Source organism: Numenius arquata, chromosome 17, assembly GCF_964106895.1.
Source record: "Numenius arquata chromosome 17, bNumArq3.hap1.1, whole genome shotgun sequence".
Classification (NCBI taxonomy): Eukaryota; Metazoa; Chordata; class Aves; order Charadriiformes; family Scolopacidae; genus Numenius; species Numenius arquata.
In genome coordinates this window covers 13,062,406-13,077,294 of record NC_133592.1, presented here as the reverse complement: position 1 = coordinate 13,077,294, position 14,889 = coordinate 13,062,406, and the positions used below count along the sequence as shown (strand labels likewise).

Below are 14,889 nucleotides of genomic sequence, written 5' to 3'. Positions count from 1 at the left end.
TCCCTCCTTCCCTGTCCCTCTAGTACATCCTCCCATGTGTGCCTCCACCTGCAAAGCCCAGAAGCCCTCCAGGCAGTGTGGTGGGTGAGAGGCACACAGAGCTGAGCACCTCCCTGGGAGCAGCCTGGGCAGGCTGTGCCCCATTGCAGGGGAAGCTTGTGGTCCTTCACCCAGACAAAAAAAGTGCAAAACAGCACTGAGGCAAGAAAACCAGCTGCTGCCCTACCCAGCCTGGAGAGAGGTTCATGAGCCCACGCGATGTGAAAACCAGCAGTGCTACAAGGCTGATGATCATAAAGCACATCCCTCTCTGGAGCCTTGCAACGGCTGACATTGTGGAAACAGGGCACTGAGTGTTAAGCACCTCCTCAGGTACCAAGGCTGATCTACTTGCAAAAGGTTCTTCATCTGATTTCTGATCCTTCAGCTGTGATGGGTGGGACAGTGCTCTGTTTACTGAGCCTTAAAAGAGAACTCACTGCAGTGATTGACATCTCTTACTGCGAAAATCAAAAACATCACCCTGGGAAACAAAGTACCAGCAAGACAACACAACGGGGCACAAGGAAGTCCATATAGAGCCAAGAAGCTTCCTTGACCCCAACTATCAAAATGTTCCCCTCCTGCAGAAGAACTCGGGGAGACAGTGTAGGAGGCTGCGTTGGGAAGGTTTGTAAAGCAGAAACCTCAACCATACAGGAAGGCAAGCCCAGGTCCTTTCCCAGTCCAGGAAAGCCCACTGAAGCAGTCCTGTATTGCTCTCTTGTGTCTCCACTTCACAGCCTCCAGCCCCTGTGTAGCAGGATTTAGAGGGATGGGAGGACAAGGACAAGACAGGAGAGATTTCCTGTATCTTCTGGGAGAAACAATGGGAGTGCAGACCCAGGGTTGCAGCAGTAGCTTTGGAGAGATTTTGCTGCTGTTCAGCAGCCTCAGAAGGAACAGCCCTCTCCCTGTGGCGTTCTCTGCGTCTCTGATTTGGCCCTAAATGCATATATAACAGACACAGCTGTGAATTTCCTCTTTTCTCATTTTAAAATATATGAGCTGGTTTGTACAACCCCAGTATGAAGCAGCTTTTCCCATCCATGGAGCTGTTCTCCAAACACCACCCCAGAGAACTACTGGGAAGCAACCACAGCGCTAAACATCTGCGCAAACGTATTGTGCCAGATGTTACCAGAAGATGATGCAGCGCTGGGTCTGGATACACATTCCTGGAAGTGCCACCCGTTCAAGCCTGCCCAGAAACAGCCCTGAGAAAGCAGGATCTACAACAAACATGGAAACGGAGCGCAAGGGCTGCGATGGCAGCCTGTCCGTCCCCATGGGAGATTGTGCTTGTTGCACAAAGAGAGTGACTGGGCACACGAGGGAGCATGGGGGCAGACAAAGCTGTTGTGGCAGGAATGTCCAAGGAAGGGGGGAACTAGCCCTATCCAGCCCCACATAACCAGCTCCGAGCAGGTCTCCCACAGAGATCTTCCTGGCCGTGGGAGCAGGCTCTTTGGCACGCCGGTCTCCCCAGTGCTCCCCAGCTCTCCATGAGCTCTGTGGTTCTGGCTGCACTGTCAGCACGTGAGACCTGACCAAGCGGTGGCACGGATCGAGCTTTCCAGGGATGGATGCCTGCACTGTCTCCTCGAGCCCCGGAGCATCCCCACCGGCACTGCCCAGACCTCTCCCCTGGGCTTTGCAAGCGAGTGAAGTGCTGCGGTGGAAGTGCACATACAGCCCTGCTCCATCCCCTCCATAGGAAGCTGGAGCCCAGCCCCAGCTCACCCCACGTACTGCCTTGCCATCAAGGGTGGACATGACTCCTGGAGGAGCCTGGAACCCTGTGGCAGTGCCCTCCCAGCTACCCAAGGGACCCCCACACCCAGGACCAGACCCCACTCCACATGGGGAGCCCCTGCTCTGAGTCTACCTTCCCACAGCAGGGGCTTCTTCCTGGGCATTTCACCCCGGGCTGCCCCTATTGATGACAATTTCCACAAAGTTAGTTAAAAAAAGAGCTTGTGCTGCACCGTGGAGAATGTCAGGAGCATTATGTGGTGCCGTGCGGTTTGGGTGCCGTTCCCCTGTAAATTGTGCAGAGGTCAGACAGCTCGGAGCGAAGTGCCTGCGGGGTTCACACATGCACACGGGCACGTCCACGCTCACAAACACTTGCGCACACAGACACGCAGATACAACTTACGTACTTGCTTTCCTTGTTGTCTCTTAATTTAAAAAGTCATTCAGAGTGAAAATATGTTTCCTCTTTGTGAATGGACAAATCTAACACAGATGGTGCATTAACTGGAAACATCTTTGTTCCAGTATGTTCGTATATTCGTTCTCTTCAAGGAAAGAAGGCGCCATTTATGAGCATTGCTTCAATGTTCCTCATCTTTACAACTTGGTGATCTCCCAGTAAAAGCTTCACAAGTCATCACCTCTTCCTCTCTTACCAGTGCTACAAAAGCACGGGTTTAAAGGCTATCAGAGTCAGCAGTGAGGCGTTGGTTAGAACTTGCTGATGTGGAGCAAGGCTGTCTTTGTATTTGACTGTAGTGAAGTTTATGGCGCTTTGTGTCTGCTATGGCAGACTCCTGTGCCTCCTTGGGGCTTGCTGCTCACCAGCTGTGAGCGCTGAGGCAACCCAGTATGGAGCAAGGGCCAGAGAAACCTTCCCAGCTGTTTCTGCATAAATGTGTCATTTCCTTTGACATAAGAAAAGGATCTTTTGGAAGGAACCAGTGCGTCCCAGCTGAAAGACTCAAAGTGCTGGAGATTGCAGTAAGTTCTTAGGTAAGCTGGTTTAATAATCTTGCATAAATTAAAACGATGCATAAATTTACAGGTGTAAATTCCAAAGTTTCCGGCAACTCAAAAGTTGAGGAACTTCAGCCCTGGGAGGTGCTTTTGGGGTGGGGAAGAGGAGGAGGATGAAGAGCAGTTCGTAAAGCTCGGATGCGATATGTTGGTTTTATTTTTCCCCCCAGACCTTTCCCCAGAAGTGAATTGAATTCTCCATGAGACTCCTACCAGCCTCTAGAGTTAAAAAAAAAAAAATCTGGAATATTTTGGGAGTGGGGGATGTACGGCAAAGTCCGACCCCAAAATACCCTGTAGGTGGCAGGTGGGGGCACTGTCAGTGTGGGAGCCACAGGTCAGGGTGGGCTGTTAAGAGCTATTTAAGCCTCATTTCTTAGTCAACTTTTCTATTAGGCCAGCTAATCTAGGGACTTCTTGCACAGGTGTCCCTCCCTACCATTCCCTGTTAGATTCTCACTTGGGTACATGCCTGCTTCCTCATTATGGTGTTGTGGATATTCCCATTACCTCCAGAAATACCTAGTCCTTTCCAGAATCCACCTGATTTTTGATGTCAGTGGGCTCAAATTGCTAGTGAGTCCTGCAGGTTAAACACACGTGGAGCAAACACAGCACTTCTTGCAAGAGGATGTTTTCTTTTTATGATTTCAGGGCTATCAGGTTTTACACCACAAGTCACAGTTTCACAAACAAGTGCTCAGATGTCATTTATATGCCATCCATTAGGCTTGATCATGAATTAAGAAATGTGTCCTGGATTGAACTTTACCCTTGACTAGCTACGTCTCAAAATCAGCTGCAGAGAAGAGGGAGATGCTAAGTGCAACCTGACCAGAGGTGCTCTGAGCAACGGCCTCAAGAATGTGCAAATCATGAAAGCAACACAGAAATATCCACAAATGTAAATGAGATGAAACACAAATGCGAACTGTGCATGGAAACATCAGTGCTCTTTCCCCAGTGCAGCAGGGAGAGGAAAGCTTATAATCACTGCCACGCTTTGTTTATTTAATCACAGGCATGGTTACAAGGGAAGGACAACAGGCAGAGCCTGGACACGAGTGCGAAGGCTGCTCTGAGAGCAGGGTGAGAAGACCCCGTCTCCTGGAGGCTCAGTCCTGCTGGGTGCTGAGCAATGGTCCTGACCAGTGGGGCACTCAGCCCCACCCCAGGAATGGACCCAAAGAAGACAACAGCATCTCAGCACCCCTCAGCACTTCACAGCGCCAAGGCTGCCATAAGCAGCAGGATGGGGTCACTTGTGGAAGTGTGGCAGGACCCGGTTCAGAGTACATGGAGATGGAACAACAAGAGGGATCATGACACATGGCTATCCCCGTTTCAGTTTGATTTCTGAAAGATGAAACAAAGCAGCAGCTTTAAAATTGTTCTTAGAAACATCTCAAAAGATACCTGAAAAAGAAATGGGCAGGACACACGTAGCCCCACAGTGAAAGGGTGTGAAGGTGATTACACGGTTGGGCACGGGTAGAAACCAGTGAGCTGGGCAGGGACAACATAGATGTCAAGGGATGGGGGAGAGGAGAACTGACTCCTCTCATATTCATCATCAGATCATCAGACTGAGATGGTCTCTCAGCCACCATCCCCACCCTGTACATGATGTCCCCATCCAGCAGAGAAGGGAACCCCACCTCAGGAGCATGGTCGCCCCCCCCCCCCCATCCAGTGGGTTTCTGTGCTGGAATGTGAACTTGGGACTTGACATGAGAAAACGAGACTTGAGGTGACTCTCAAGCAACCGGGCAGGTGGCTGAAGGAGGCAAGGGCCATCCTGCCTGTGAGATGAGTTCTCTTCAGGGCGGGCCTTTTCTGAATGCATCCCAGGGTGTTAGAAACTGGGAGAAAACAGCTCTGCAATGTAGCCCTCTCTCAACAAGCCAGTTCATTTACCCTGCAAAGTGCAGCTAGCCAGGGCTAGGAGCCAAGAGCAGCGCTGATCATGAGGTGTCAGGAAATGTTTGCCATGACTTTATCCTTAAAATAACCCCTATAGACATTTTGCTCAGCAAAGAAAGGTCCTGGACAACCTCTTGGTGCACAAAGCAACATCGACCCCCAAGGAAGAAGGATGAGTCACTCCATGAACTCCCATTAAAATGACAACTGGACTCCAGATGGCCAGCGGGGAACAGAGTGGGACCAGGGGCCAAGGCAGGGTCTTCGTCCTCTGCCACCACCACTCTGATTACTCAGCCAGACTGAGGGCTTGTGAGAGGTTTGGAACACGCAGGGAAGTGGGTTCCCCCCGGCTATCTCAAAGGAAAAAAGAGATCCCAGATGACAAATGAATGTCTCAGCTCCTTAATAGAAAAGTGATGTGTGTGGTGCTTGTGCAAGGGTGATGCAGCTCAGAGATCTGTTATGGAAATTTTGCTCTGTGACAAATATGTTATGAATGACTTGTCCTGAAAACATGCCAACATGTAGGTGCTGCTATCACAACATTCGATGACTTTAACTTACTGTGAGCGTTCTTGTGATAAATCATGGAAAACCTTGCTTGTGCTATCTTTAGTCACTGCAATGTTTCACTCTCACAAGTCACTCACAGCTCTAAAAATACAGTTTATATCATTGGATTCCTGGAATTCTTTTAGTTCTTACGTTCTGATTTAAGTGGCATTAAAGCTGGGCTGTCCAGTTCAAGGCTGCGGGCTGATATTTCATTGCGGATTAGGTATCACCTGGGTTCAATACAGTGTTTGCAATATTTATTTGATTTGGATCCAAAGGTAATTTGGAAAATCTTCCTGTAGATACACCTCTTACCTGGCTATGTGGAACAAGGGCTAGATTTTGTTTGGGACTAGATAGTAATTTAATAACCATTCCAATATAGATTTAAACTAAAACACATGCTCACCATAAGGACTGAGCAGAGACTATGTGGGGTTTTCTCCCCCAAACCTGTAGGTATCTTGCCTCTACTGGCCTATGTGCTGTGATGTGATGACTTCTAGGTCAGACATCTCTCTTCCTCTTTTTTTTTTCTTTCACTTAGATGTCTTTCATAGCAGTTATTGATTCAGAAACACCAACAGCAAGAAAGTCTTGACCTCCCACCAGCCTTTCTGGATTTGATTACCAGCTCAACAATGGCTGATAGTTTGAGCAGAATTTAATGCTTTCTAATTTTCCTTGATAGGGACTATGAAGCACGTTACTTTTTTTTTTATCCCAACTGGCAGCTCAACAAAGCCCAGCAATAAAAAGCTCCATTTGTGTAATAAACTGTTGTACAATCTACTACTTATGAACACGGGCCTTGAAAATGTGCAACCTTTCTGCACATTACATTAAACACAAACCAGATGGGCACTTGAAAATCCTCCCCTTTGTTACAGGGGGCTAAAGGAGCTGGTGGTCAGAAGGTCTATTTCACTACACAAATAAACAGAAGAGTTTAACTACATTATTTTCCAAAATCAGCAATGGGAAACCTGTGTGGAAACATTATGAGCAGTTAGCAAACATGCTGCTGAACCAGAGTAGGCACAAGGGGAACTCTTCAGCTCTCTAACTGCAGTAGTCAGTCAGTGGCCTCTGGCCACCTATGTGTGGTCTAGATCCATCACCTGCCGTGGGCGCTCTGACACCCAAACTGGACATGTAACTGGAGACAAATGGGTAAAATTAATCTCTTCTCTAACGGATGTCAGAGCTGGTCACCTAAAGTCCGATAGTAACTGGAGAGTAATGGGACCCTCCAGAGGGGACTGAGCCCATCCTGGGCAGAGATTCTGAGGCAGAGAAACCTCATCAGATCAGACAGGATGTCTCACACGTAGATAACTCCATAAGTGAAATACATCTCACTGTCAGAGTCCTAGAGCAGGGGACATGGGACAGCAGCTCCGAGCAAAGGACTTTGCTATCTCTGGGCTGTACCAGAGGATGCCTACTCCTCACACACTGACTACACACACCGAGGCAGTTTTGGAGGAGGTGTAAGTAGCTCCCGCATGTCCTCTGACCCCTCTTCTTGTGATTGTAACTGTTATGATGAAATTATTTCTGAAATTGACCTGGCCAAATTGGCATTGGGAGAGGTGTGTGACCAAAGTCCTCCACTGTGCCTGCATCCTCACTGCCTTCTCCACTGCTGGGAAGATGTACAGAGAAATCACTACCTTTGGTCACACAGAGAATGAGCAGGGTAAGGGCAGTCTTTATGCAAGCCAGAGAAGACAACAGTTGTAAGCTGTTCCCATGGCACAGCTGCCACAAATAAAGTACAGGTGTGCAGTGTGACAGGATGGCGTCAGATGGGATGGGGTGGGATGGAAGCTGTTACCAGCTGAAGAAAATGATCCTGGGAGAATTGATGCTTCAGTGTTACCACTGGCCCTGACATCAACATCTGAGAGGTTTCAGATGGACCTGGGAGGGAAAAGGAGTTTATGGATCCTAAGGATGCTTAAGCTGCTGGGAGGAACTCCTATCTGAGAAGCAGGACACTCATCTTATTATTCAGACACCAAGTGTTGAAGAGAGCATGTTTGTTTTCCTTGGTCCAGCTATTAAACCCAATGCGGAGAGGGCTGCCCTGTAGACCCCCAAAATGGGGGTCAGAGAGCACTCAGCCTGTGGATGACTGAGCCTGTGAAGGATGCACATACTAAGCACCTCTGGATCAGAGTGTGATGACCTCTGGTACCGGCACAATGGGACTCTGGCCCTCTGTTCCCAGGCTGAAGTCTCCAGCACCCTAGGGAGGTGGCTGTTGGGGAACCCAGTGCCGTGCAGGAGCCTGGGTGCTCACTGCATCATAGATTATCTTATTGCTTTTTGTACCTGCCTTTGTGTGCAACCAAACCAGCTCTGGGAGGAACAGACATGTGGGCAGAACATCGCGTGTCCTCAGTCTGAGAGATTCCACGCATTGACCTTGTGACTCACCAGTCTCACTACATGGATGGGCCAAATGGGTGGTGTAGAGCATTGGTTGAGAGCATGAAGTACCACTTTGAGCTCAAAGTCCCTGTCTCTGGCAAGATAGAAGTGTGAGAGCCATGGATCCGGTACACAGCCAAGGGGCATGCACAATGGGTAAGGTAGGAGATCTTGGCAGATCTCACCTCTAATCCCAGTGTCACTAGTGACTTTCGGAAGACCCACAGCCATGTTTGCCTTAGGCTCTTCCAAGACAACCGTTCATAGCTCTGCCCAGTTCAGGCCAGTGTGGACCAGAACGTGGTAGGAGAAGCTGTTGTTGAGCATATAAACACTATGGGCTGTGGGATTTGGGTAAAAGGGTAGCCTGACCATCCCAGGGGCAGAAAAATGCCAGGGGTTGGAGGTACAGCTGAGCAGGCAGATGTCAGGATTCCTGCTTGTTGTAGGGGTAACAGTCTCCATTTTCCTGGGCCTATGCATCCAGTCCTGGGTTTTTGTAGGTCCTGCTGAATGGGCTTTCTGCTTGCTTGAAGGTGATTTATTTTTACAAATTTAAATGAAATCCCCTGAGCCATTTTTGAGTAATACTAGAGTTAAAAAGACTATTTTCCTATTTAAAAATATTCTAGCTAGACTGTTTTTATTAAATCAAAGTTAAGTCAAATAAAGACTGTAGTTTGAAAGTTCAGACTCGGGCAGGAGCTAGTCCTCTCTGAGGAGCTGTGCCTTTGAGAGACGTGTGTCTGTCCAACGTCCACCGAACCACCACAGACCACCAGCCCGTGGCTGGAGGGCTCTGCTGGAAAGAGCAGGGGGTAGGGGCCAGATCCTGCCTGGCTGAGGTGTGCACACCCTGTACCCTCAGGAGATGGGGTGCAACAGGGCAGGAGGAGATAGAGATCACACACCTTACACTTGCTTCTCCTTGAAATATAACCTTAGCAGCAGTCCTGGCATGCCACTAGTTGGGTTCAAGGGGCCTTACATGCCCTGGCAGATCCCTGAATACAACAGATGGCAGTTATATTCCTTTCACCCAACTCATTCCTAAGCATTCCCTCCTTCAGTGGCATAATTCCTGGGCTGCATCCCCAGCAGTGTGGCCAGCAGGGTGAGGGGGGGGATTCTGCCCCTCTGCTCCGCTCTGGGGAGACACCCCCCAGTGCTGCCTCCAGCTCTGGGGCCACAAACATCAGAAGGACATGGACCTGTTGGAGCGGGGCCAGAGGAGGCCACGGAGATGCTGGGAGGGCTGGAGCCCCTCTGCTGTGAGGACAGGCTGAGAGAGTCGGGGGGGGTTCAGCCTGGAGAAGAGAAGGCTCCACAGAGACCTTAGAGCCCCTTCCAGTCCCTCAAGGGGCTCCAGGAGAGATGGGGAGGGACTCTGGATCAGGGAGGGGAGCCATAGGACGAGGGGGAAGGGTTTGACACTGAAAGAGGGGAGATTGAGATGAGATCTCAGGAGGAAATTCTTTGCTGTGAGGGTGGTGAGAGCCTGGCCCAGGTTGCCCAGAGAAGCTGTGGCTGCCCCATCCCTGGAGGGGTTCCAGGCCAGGTTGGAGGGGGCTTTGAGCAACCTGGTCTGGTGGGAGGTGTCCCTGCCCAGGGCAGGGGGTGGCACTGGGTGATCTTTAAGGTCCCTTCCAACCTGAATCATTCTGTGATTCTATGATTCTGTGATTCTATAATCTTGGATGGTGGGTCCTTGCTCTCTCCTGCTCCTTATCCCCATGTACTCATGGGGTGAGGAATGAGGGTGGGAGCAGTGAATACACCCGTACAGGTGCCCTTCTTGGAGGTAGGATATGAGGAGACACTGACATATTGCTTTTTCCTCACAGCAATCCCAACTACTGACCCTCCACCCTGGTGTGGGGGGGTGGTGTAGAAGGTCCCTGCTGTGACAACCCAAGAAATGGCACTGAGCTGGACACAGAGGCTCTGCTCTTGTCGGGGTCAAATTTGCTTAAGGGCTCCACTGTGTCCTGCAGAGCAAAGGGAGGTGACCACTGTGTACCACTACGGAGGGCAGCCTGTCGGGCAATGGGATGCCTCCCTCACTTTTTGCCCCCTGGGTGCTCATCAGGCTGCTCCACCAGCAGGAGCAGGAGCTGTCACACCAGAGAACGTGACATCAAAGGCAGGCCTGGGTGCCACACAAGATGCATGACATTTGGTGGGCCCGCCAGCTCCTAAGATGATGTGAGATGAAGGCAGCCGGCTGTTCTCAAATGGGGATGGGAGGAAAAGCTGAGCCCTTATGCTGTCTAAATGTGTGAAAGAAAGGGAAAAGCAGCAAAAGGAGGAGAGCAAAGGGCTGGAGAGATGCCCAGACTGTGGGGGGCTCTTCTCACTTAGACAGTCTGCAAACAGCCCGGCATAGAGTGGCTGCAGGAGTGAAGCCATGCCCCAGTGGGCCACCAAGGCGGCACCCCGGGGGGCAGGAGCCCCCGACACAGGGTGAGGTGGAAGGCAGATGCTGGCAGTGCTGCAGGGCTCGGTGTGGTCAGTGTCTGTGTCTGCTGGTTGTGCTCAGAGGCAACTTTTGCCTATGGACCCCTGGAGATGGTTCTTTTGCCTTCTCATAACAAAAATCATGTGGGAAAATGGATGCAAAAAATAAGGATGTGAACTCTACAGGGAAATGTGATTTTTATACATCACCAAATAGTCTTCACACTACCCCTTTTACAAGCCCAGGGCATCTTTCCCATTGTTATCGTATTATCTGAGGTAGGCTTTGAAATCTGAGATTGTAGAAAAGAAGTGCCCTCACTGGTGTGACCTATTCTGTCTACGGGCAGATTCTGGGCCCGGCTCTCTGCTGTGTTACTCTGGTCTGACACCAGTACATTGCCACGATGACATCATTTGGATTATTTCTGATTTATAGTGATTGAGAAAAATCGGGTCCTGTATAATAATGCAAACAATCAAAGACGCAAAGCAAAAATAGTGCCTTCGAGCTGCACTTTCACATTGCACAATATTTTGAGTACTTAACGTTGAAAGCCTTAGAGTGCACAAAAGGAATTTTCTTAATTTCATATATTATACAGTTACCTGAAAGAAATGGCAAACAAGCCTGAGCATGCCTTGCGCAAGCTGAATCATGGGTTTTTCTGTCCATCACCTTTCTACCAACAGATCTCCACTGAAACTCAGATCAACATCTGCCAGGAAGACTAGTTTCTGGACCCATGACCAAGGAACCACAAATGACCCTGGCAGAGGCCCAGGCCAGATTTTGCTCTCTGATACATTGATCTGAAGCAATTTTGTTGAAGGCAAGGTTATCTGAAGCATCATTTCTCTGTGAGAGCGGAACAGGTCTATCAACACCTTTGCAAACAAAATACCCTCTCCGTTTCTTCTGCACTGATCAACTTCACATCACTCTAAATTCCCAGCAAATCCCATAGCTAGGGTCAGAACATCAGTCTTTTCCTAAGACATTGAAATGCTACATTTCAGCCAGTATTATACCAAACACTTGGATCGCAAAGAACTTGGTAACTGCCTCAAGCCTGACAACGGCATTTAAGGTTGACCCAGAAATACTGAGCTGAGGAGGCATTTCCATTAATTCTTAAAATATTTCCATCAGAAGCAACTTCAAAAGCACCAACATAAAAATAATGACGAGCCACAAACCCAGCATTTATCCAGTCTCACTTCCCCTCTCTTGACCCCACTGGTGAAAGAACTTACCGTTCTTCCGCTCCGCAAAGGGTGGTGGCTGGAGCTTGGTGCCATCTCTCACTTCGCCGGCAGCCTTTTCTCTGAATGCCTTTTCTTCTTCATTTCCGCTTGGTGCACTTTTGTGGTCTGAGCGATCCTGTTTGATCACACCATTCATCCCCGTGCCTGAAGGGACTGCTCCAGATTCTGGCTGCTCCACTTTGGATGGTCAGGTAGAGGAGCAGACACCAAAGCAACCTCTGGAAGAGAAGAGGAGCAGGTAAGGATGAAATCCCCGACCAACCCTTGGAACAGTGAACAAAGACTGGCATTTGTGAAACAATCAGACCACAGATAATTAATCCATCTGTTCCTCTGTGTCAGAAGGAAGGGGAAGATTTCAGGATTCCCTATTGCCTGCTTGATTCAGTTCACCTTGTCTGCTGGGTCTGCATCCTTGGCTGCTTTGCTGGAAGAATTTCCACCCATAAGCACAGAATATTTGCAAAAAGCCAGGGGTGTTATGAAAAAACCACAGTCATGGGGCACCCACATGTGAGAGCTCTTGAACTGTTAGAAATACAGAACAGATCTACAAATGAGAACAATCTTCCGTTATATAAAGCTCTGGTTTGCTGAGAAAACTGGGTGACAGAAATAATTCCGCACGACCCAGAACAGGCTGCTAATTACATGATACAGATAGCAAATGACAAATAGAAAATACCAGCTAGCTGTTACATCAGGAATTGTACAAACACCCTGCAAAAATTATTCTTTGAAATCAAAGTTTTGATTAGCACACATGGTAGGGTTAAAGCCTTTATGAAGAATTCAACCAGATTAGGTAAAATTTTTTGAGAGGTTTTGAAGGATGAGAGGAGTTGGTTGTTTATTTCTTTACCACGTTGTTCTACTCCAAGGTTTACATGAGGTTTAGGGCCAAAATGCATCAGGAAATTCTGAAAATTCAGGTTGTGCTTCTACAAAACACCTGGGCAAGGAGGTGCTTTCCTTGATGACACTCTTATCTCACCAGAAACAGAGAGGGGAAGGACTCAGCTCACGCCAAATTCCTTTGTGGGATGCAGGCACATGACCCAGGAGGAGCTGCTGATACTAAGTGCAGAAGAAAGCTACAAGGACCGTTTCAACAAAGCATTGTCCAAAAAAAATCTCCAGATGTTAAGTGAAAGTGAATGCCTGTAAGAATCAACACCAGCTCCTAATGAGTCCCATCAGGAAAGAGCTGAGGAGAGCTAAAAAAGGTCATTTGTACAGAACAAGAATAGAAAAGTGCAAGATTGACTCGGTGATAAAATCTGATTTAATACAAAAAAGTTACCAATTTACTGTATAAGGAAGTAAGAATAGTGCATTGTATATGATACCATCTCCTCCGTGCTACGTGTGCCAGGACTGTTTCACACCCCTCTTCCTACCCTGCACCAGCAGGGATTTTGCCATCTGCTGTCTCATCCCGACCCATCTCACTGCCCAGCCCCACCGACCCTAACCCTTCTCCATGGCTGTGTCCCGCCGGCTGCAGGTCAGATACCGTATCCTTCTGTCTTGCTTTACACCGTGCTTCAACATGTAGGGTGCCCATGGGGTGCCAGGGAGGTCAGGGAGGAGGTCCCAAAAGTGCCTGTCACTTCATTCCTTTGCAGATGGGACATAAACCTGTCCTTAGTGCGTTGCCTGGAAAGGCTGTGTCCATACCCAGCCCATGTCCATACCCAGCCCGTGTCCATACCCAGCCCGTGTCCATACCCAGCCTGTGTCCATACCAAGCCCGTGTCCATACCCAGCCCTGCTCTCTGGGCTCTGAGACAAAATGCAGAACCACACTTGGTCTGAACTCAGTCCTTACCTGAGCAAAGCCCCACACCAGACCCTCCCTTCTGCTCTGTGCATCCCAGCACTGCTTCTCCACTCGTTTTTGTGGTCCTTTCCCCATCTCCTGTGCTCAGCTATTCCTACCAAAGTCCAACATGCTGCCACTACAGGTGGAACCAGCCCTTGCAGGCATCCGGGCAGGCCAGGGCCGTGTTGTGTGCCACATATTTGAACTGACAGTCCCAGTTTCCACCTCTGTTTGAGCATTTTTAGCTCCTTTGAGCAGCTCACGGTTTTATTTCCAGTGGTGCGACTGCTACACAATGTCCCATCACCACTGCGAGAGGCCACCAGTCTGCTGCACACCCACCCACTGGTGCCTATAGGGCTGCAGGGCCATGTTGGCACATGCAGCACTAGCCCTTGAGCTCTCTATTTAATTCATGGCTAAAGCGGAACACGCAACAAGTGTTTACATTACTATTTTAAAATGTACATTTTTAACTTTTAGAAGTTGCTGATATGATGCATCTTTCCAGTGGAAACAGTGGGTGATGATAAGACAATCCAGCAAACTGCATCTGCTTACAAAAATGAGACTTTGTTCAACTGAACACTAAATCTTTGATAAATTAGTCAGGGCTTTGGTGACGTACATGTTGAACCAATATGACAGTTTTATATGGATTATGATTATTAATGTTTTTAAAAAATAGAGAGCGTGAGCCAGACATCCAGTGCTGAAGCTGCAAGACCACCAGCAGAGGCAAGAGTCTTTCAGGAAGGCTTCTTACAGGCGCCGTGTACAATCTTTTTGCACTCAGAGCATATGCAACGTTTTAATTTGCAGTAAGTGCACCGGGGTCCTTACTGTCTGAGCCAGGAGGTCACGCTGCAGCCCCGCAGACACATGCTTCACAGCACACTCAAGTACCACTGGCTCAATGGTGGTTTTTTTGCTGAAGTCAAATTTGGCCTCAAAACATTCCACATTGTTCACTCGCTTCAGCCTGAGCTGATTGTATTTACAAAGCTTAAGCACACTTTTGAGCCTCAGAGCACATCTCCCATCAACCACTGCTGCCAACACATAAATTGCGAGGCTATACACAGTACAGGCCATGCCCCATCTCTCGCTGCCTATAAATATTAAATTCACAAAGTTGGGCTACCACGGCAGCTCATGGGTACTTCCTTGTAAGACACTGGAGATCGCGGAGCAGACGCTTGGTTTACAAGCCTCTCTGCTTTCTGTTGAGAGAGCGATGTACCACGGATGAGGATAAGCTTCACTTCCCCCTAGATGTGCTTGCCCACCCATAAAGTCCCAAGTGGGGCTTGGCTGTGTCTCTTGCCCAAGGGCTTTGGCTCACATATAAATCTAGGGCCTTCGGAGAGCAACCTCTGCTGATCTGGTCAGGGAAGGGGCACCACAACCACAGTCTAAGACTCAGCCAGATCTTTTCCCGAGCTAAGTCAGTGCAGGTCCTCCAGGGCCAGACACTTCATCTCATATATAACTTGTCAGGAAAAGGCACAGATTTCCTGGCAGATGCAATGTCTGCATCCCACTGCCACTTCCCAGTGTTCTTCAGGCCAAAGTGAGGGCATGGGACCCTAACTCTTCAG

The 14,889-nt window shown here is 49.0% G+C and overlaps 1 protein-coding gene across 1 annotated transcript in view; it reads right to left on the bottom strand.

Annotated features, from left to right (window-relative positions):
• Window positions 1-11,599, bottom strand: part of MYOCD (myocardin) — a 116,414-nt gene extending 104,815 nt beyond the window's left edge. The window contains exon 1 of the mRNA XM_074160008.1: window positions 11,452-11,599. Coding sequence (XP_074016109.1) covers window positions 11,452-11,599 — 148 coding nt within the window. The remainder of the gene's footprint in view (window positions 1-11,451) is intronic.
• Between the last annotated feature and the right edge of the window lie 3,290 nt (window positions 11,600-14,889).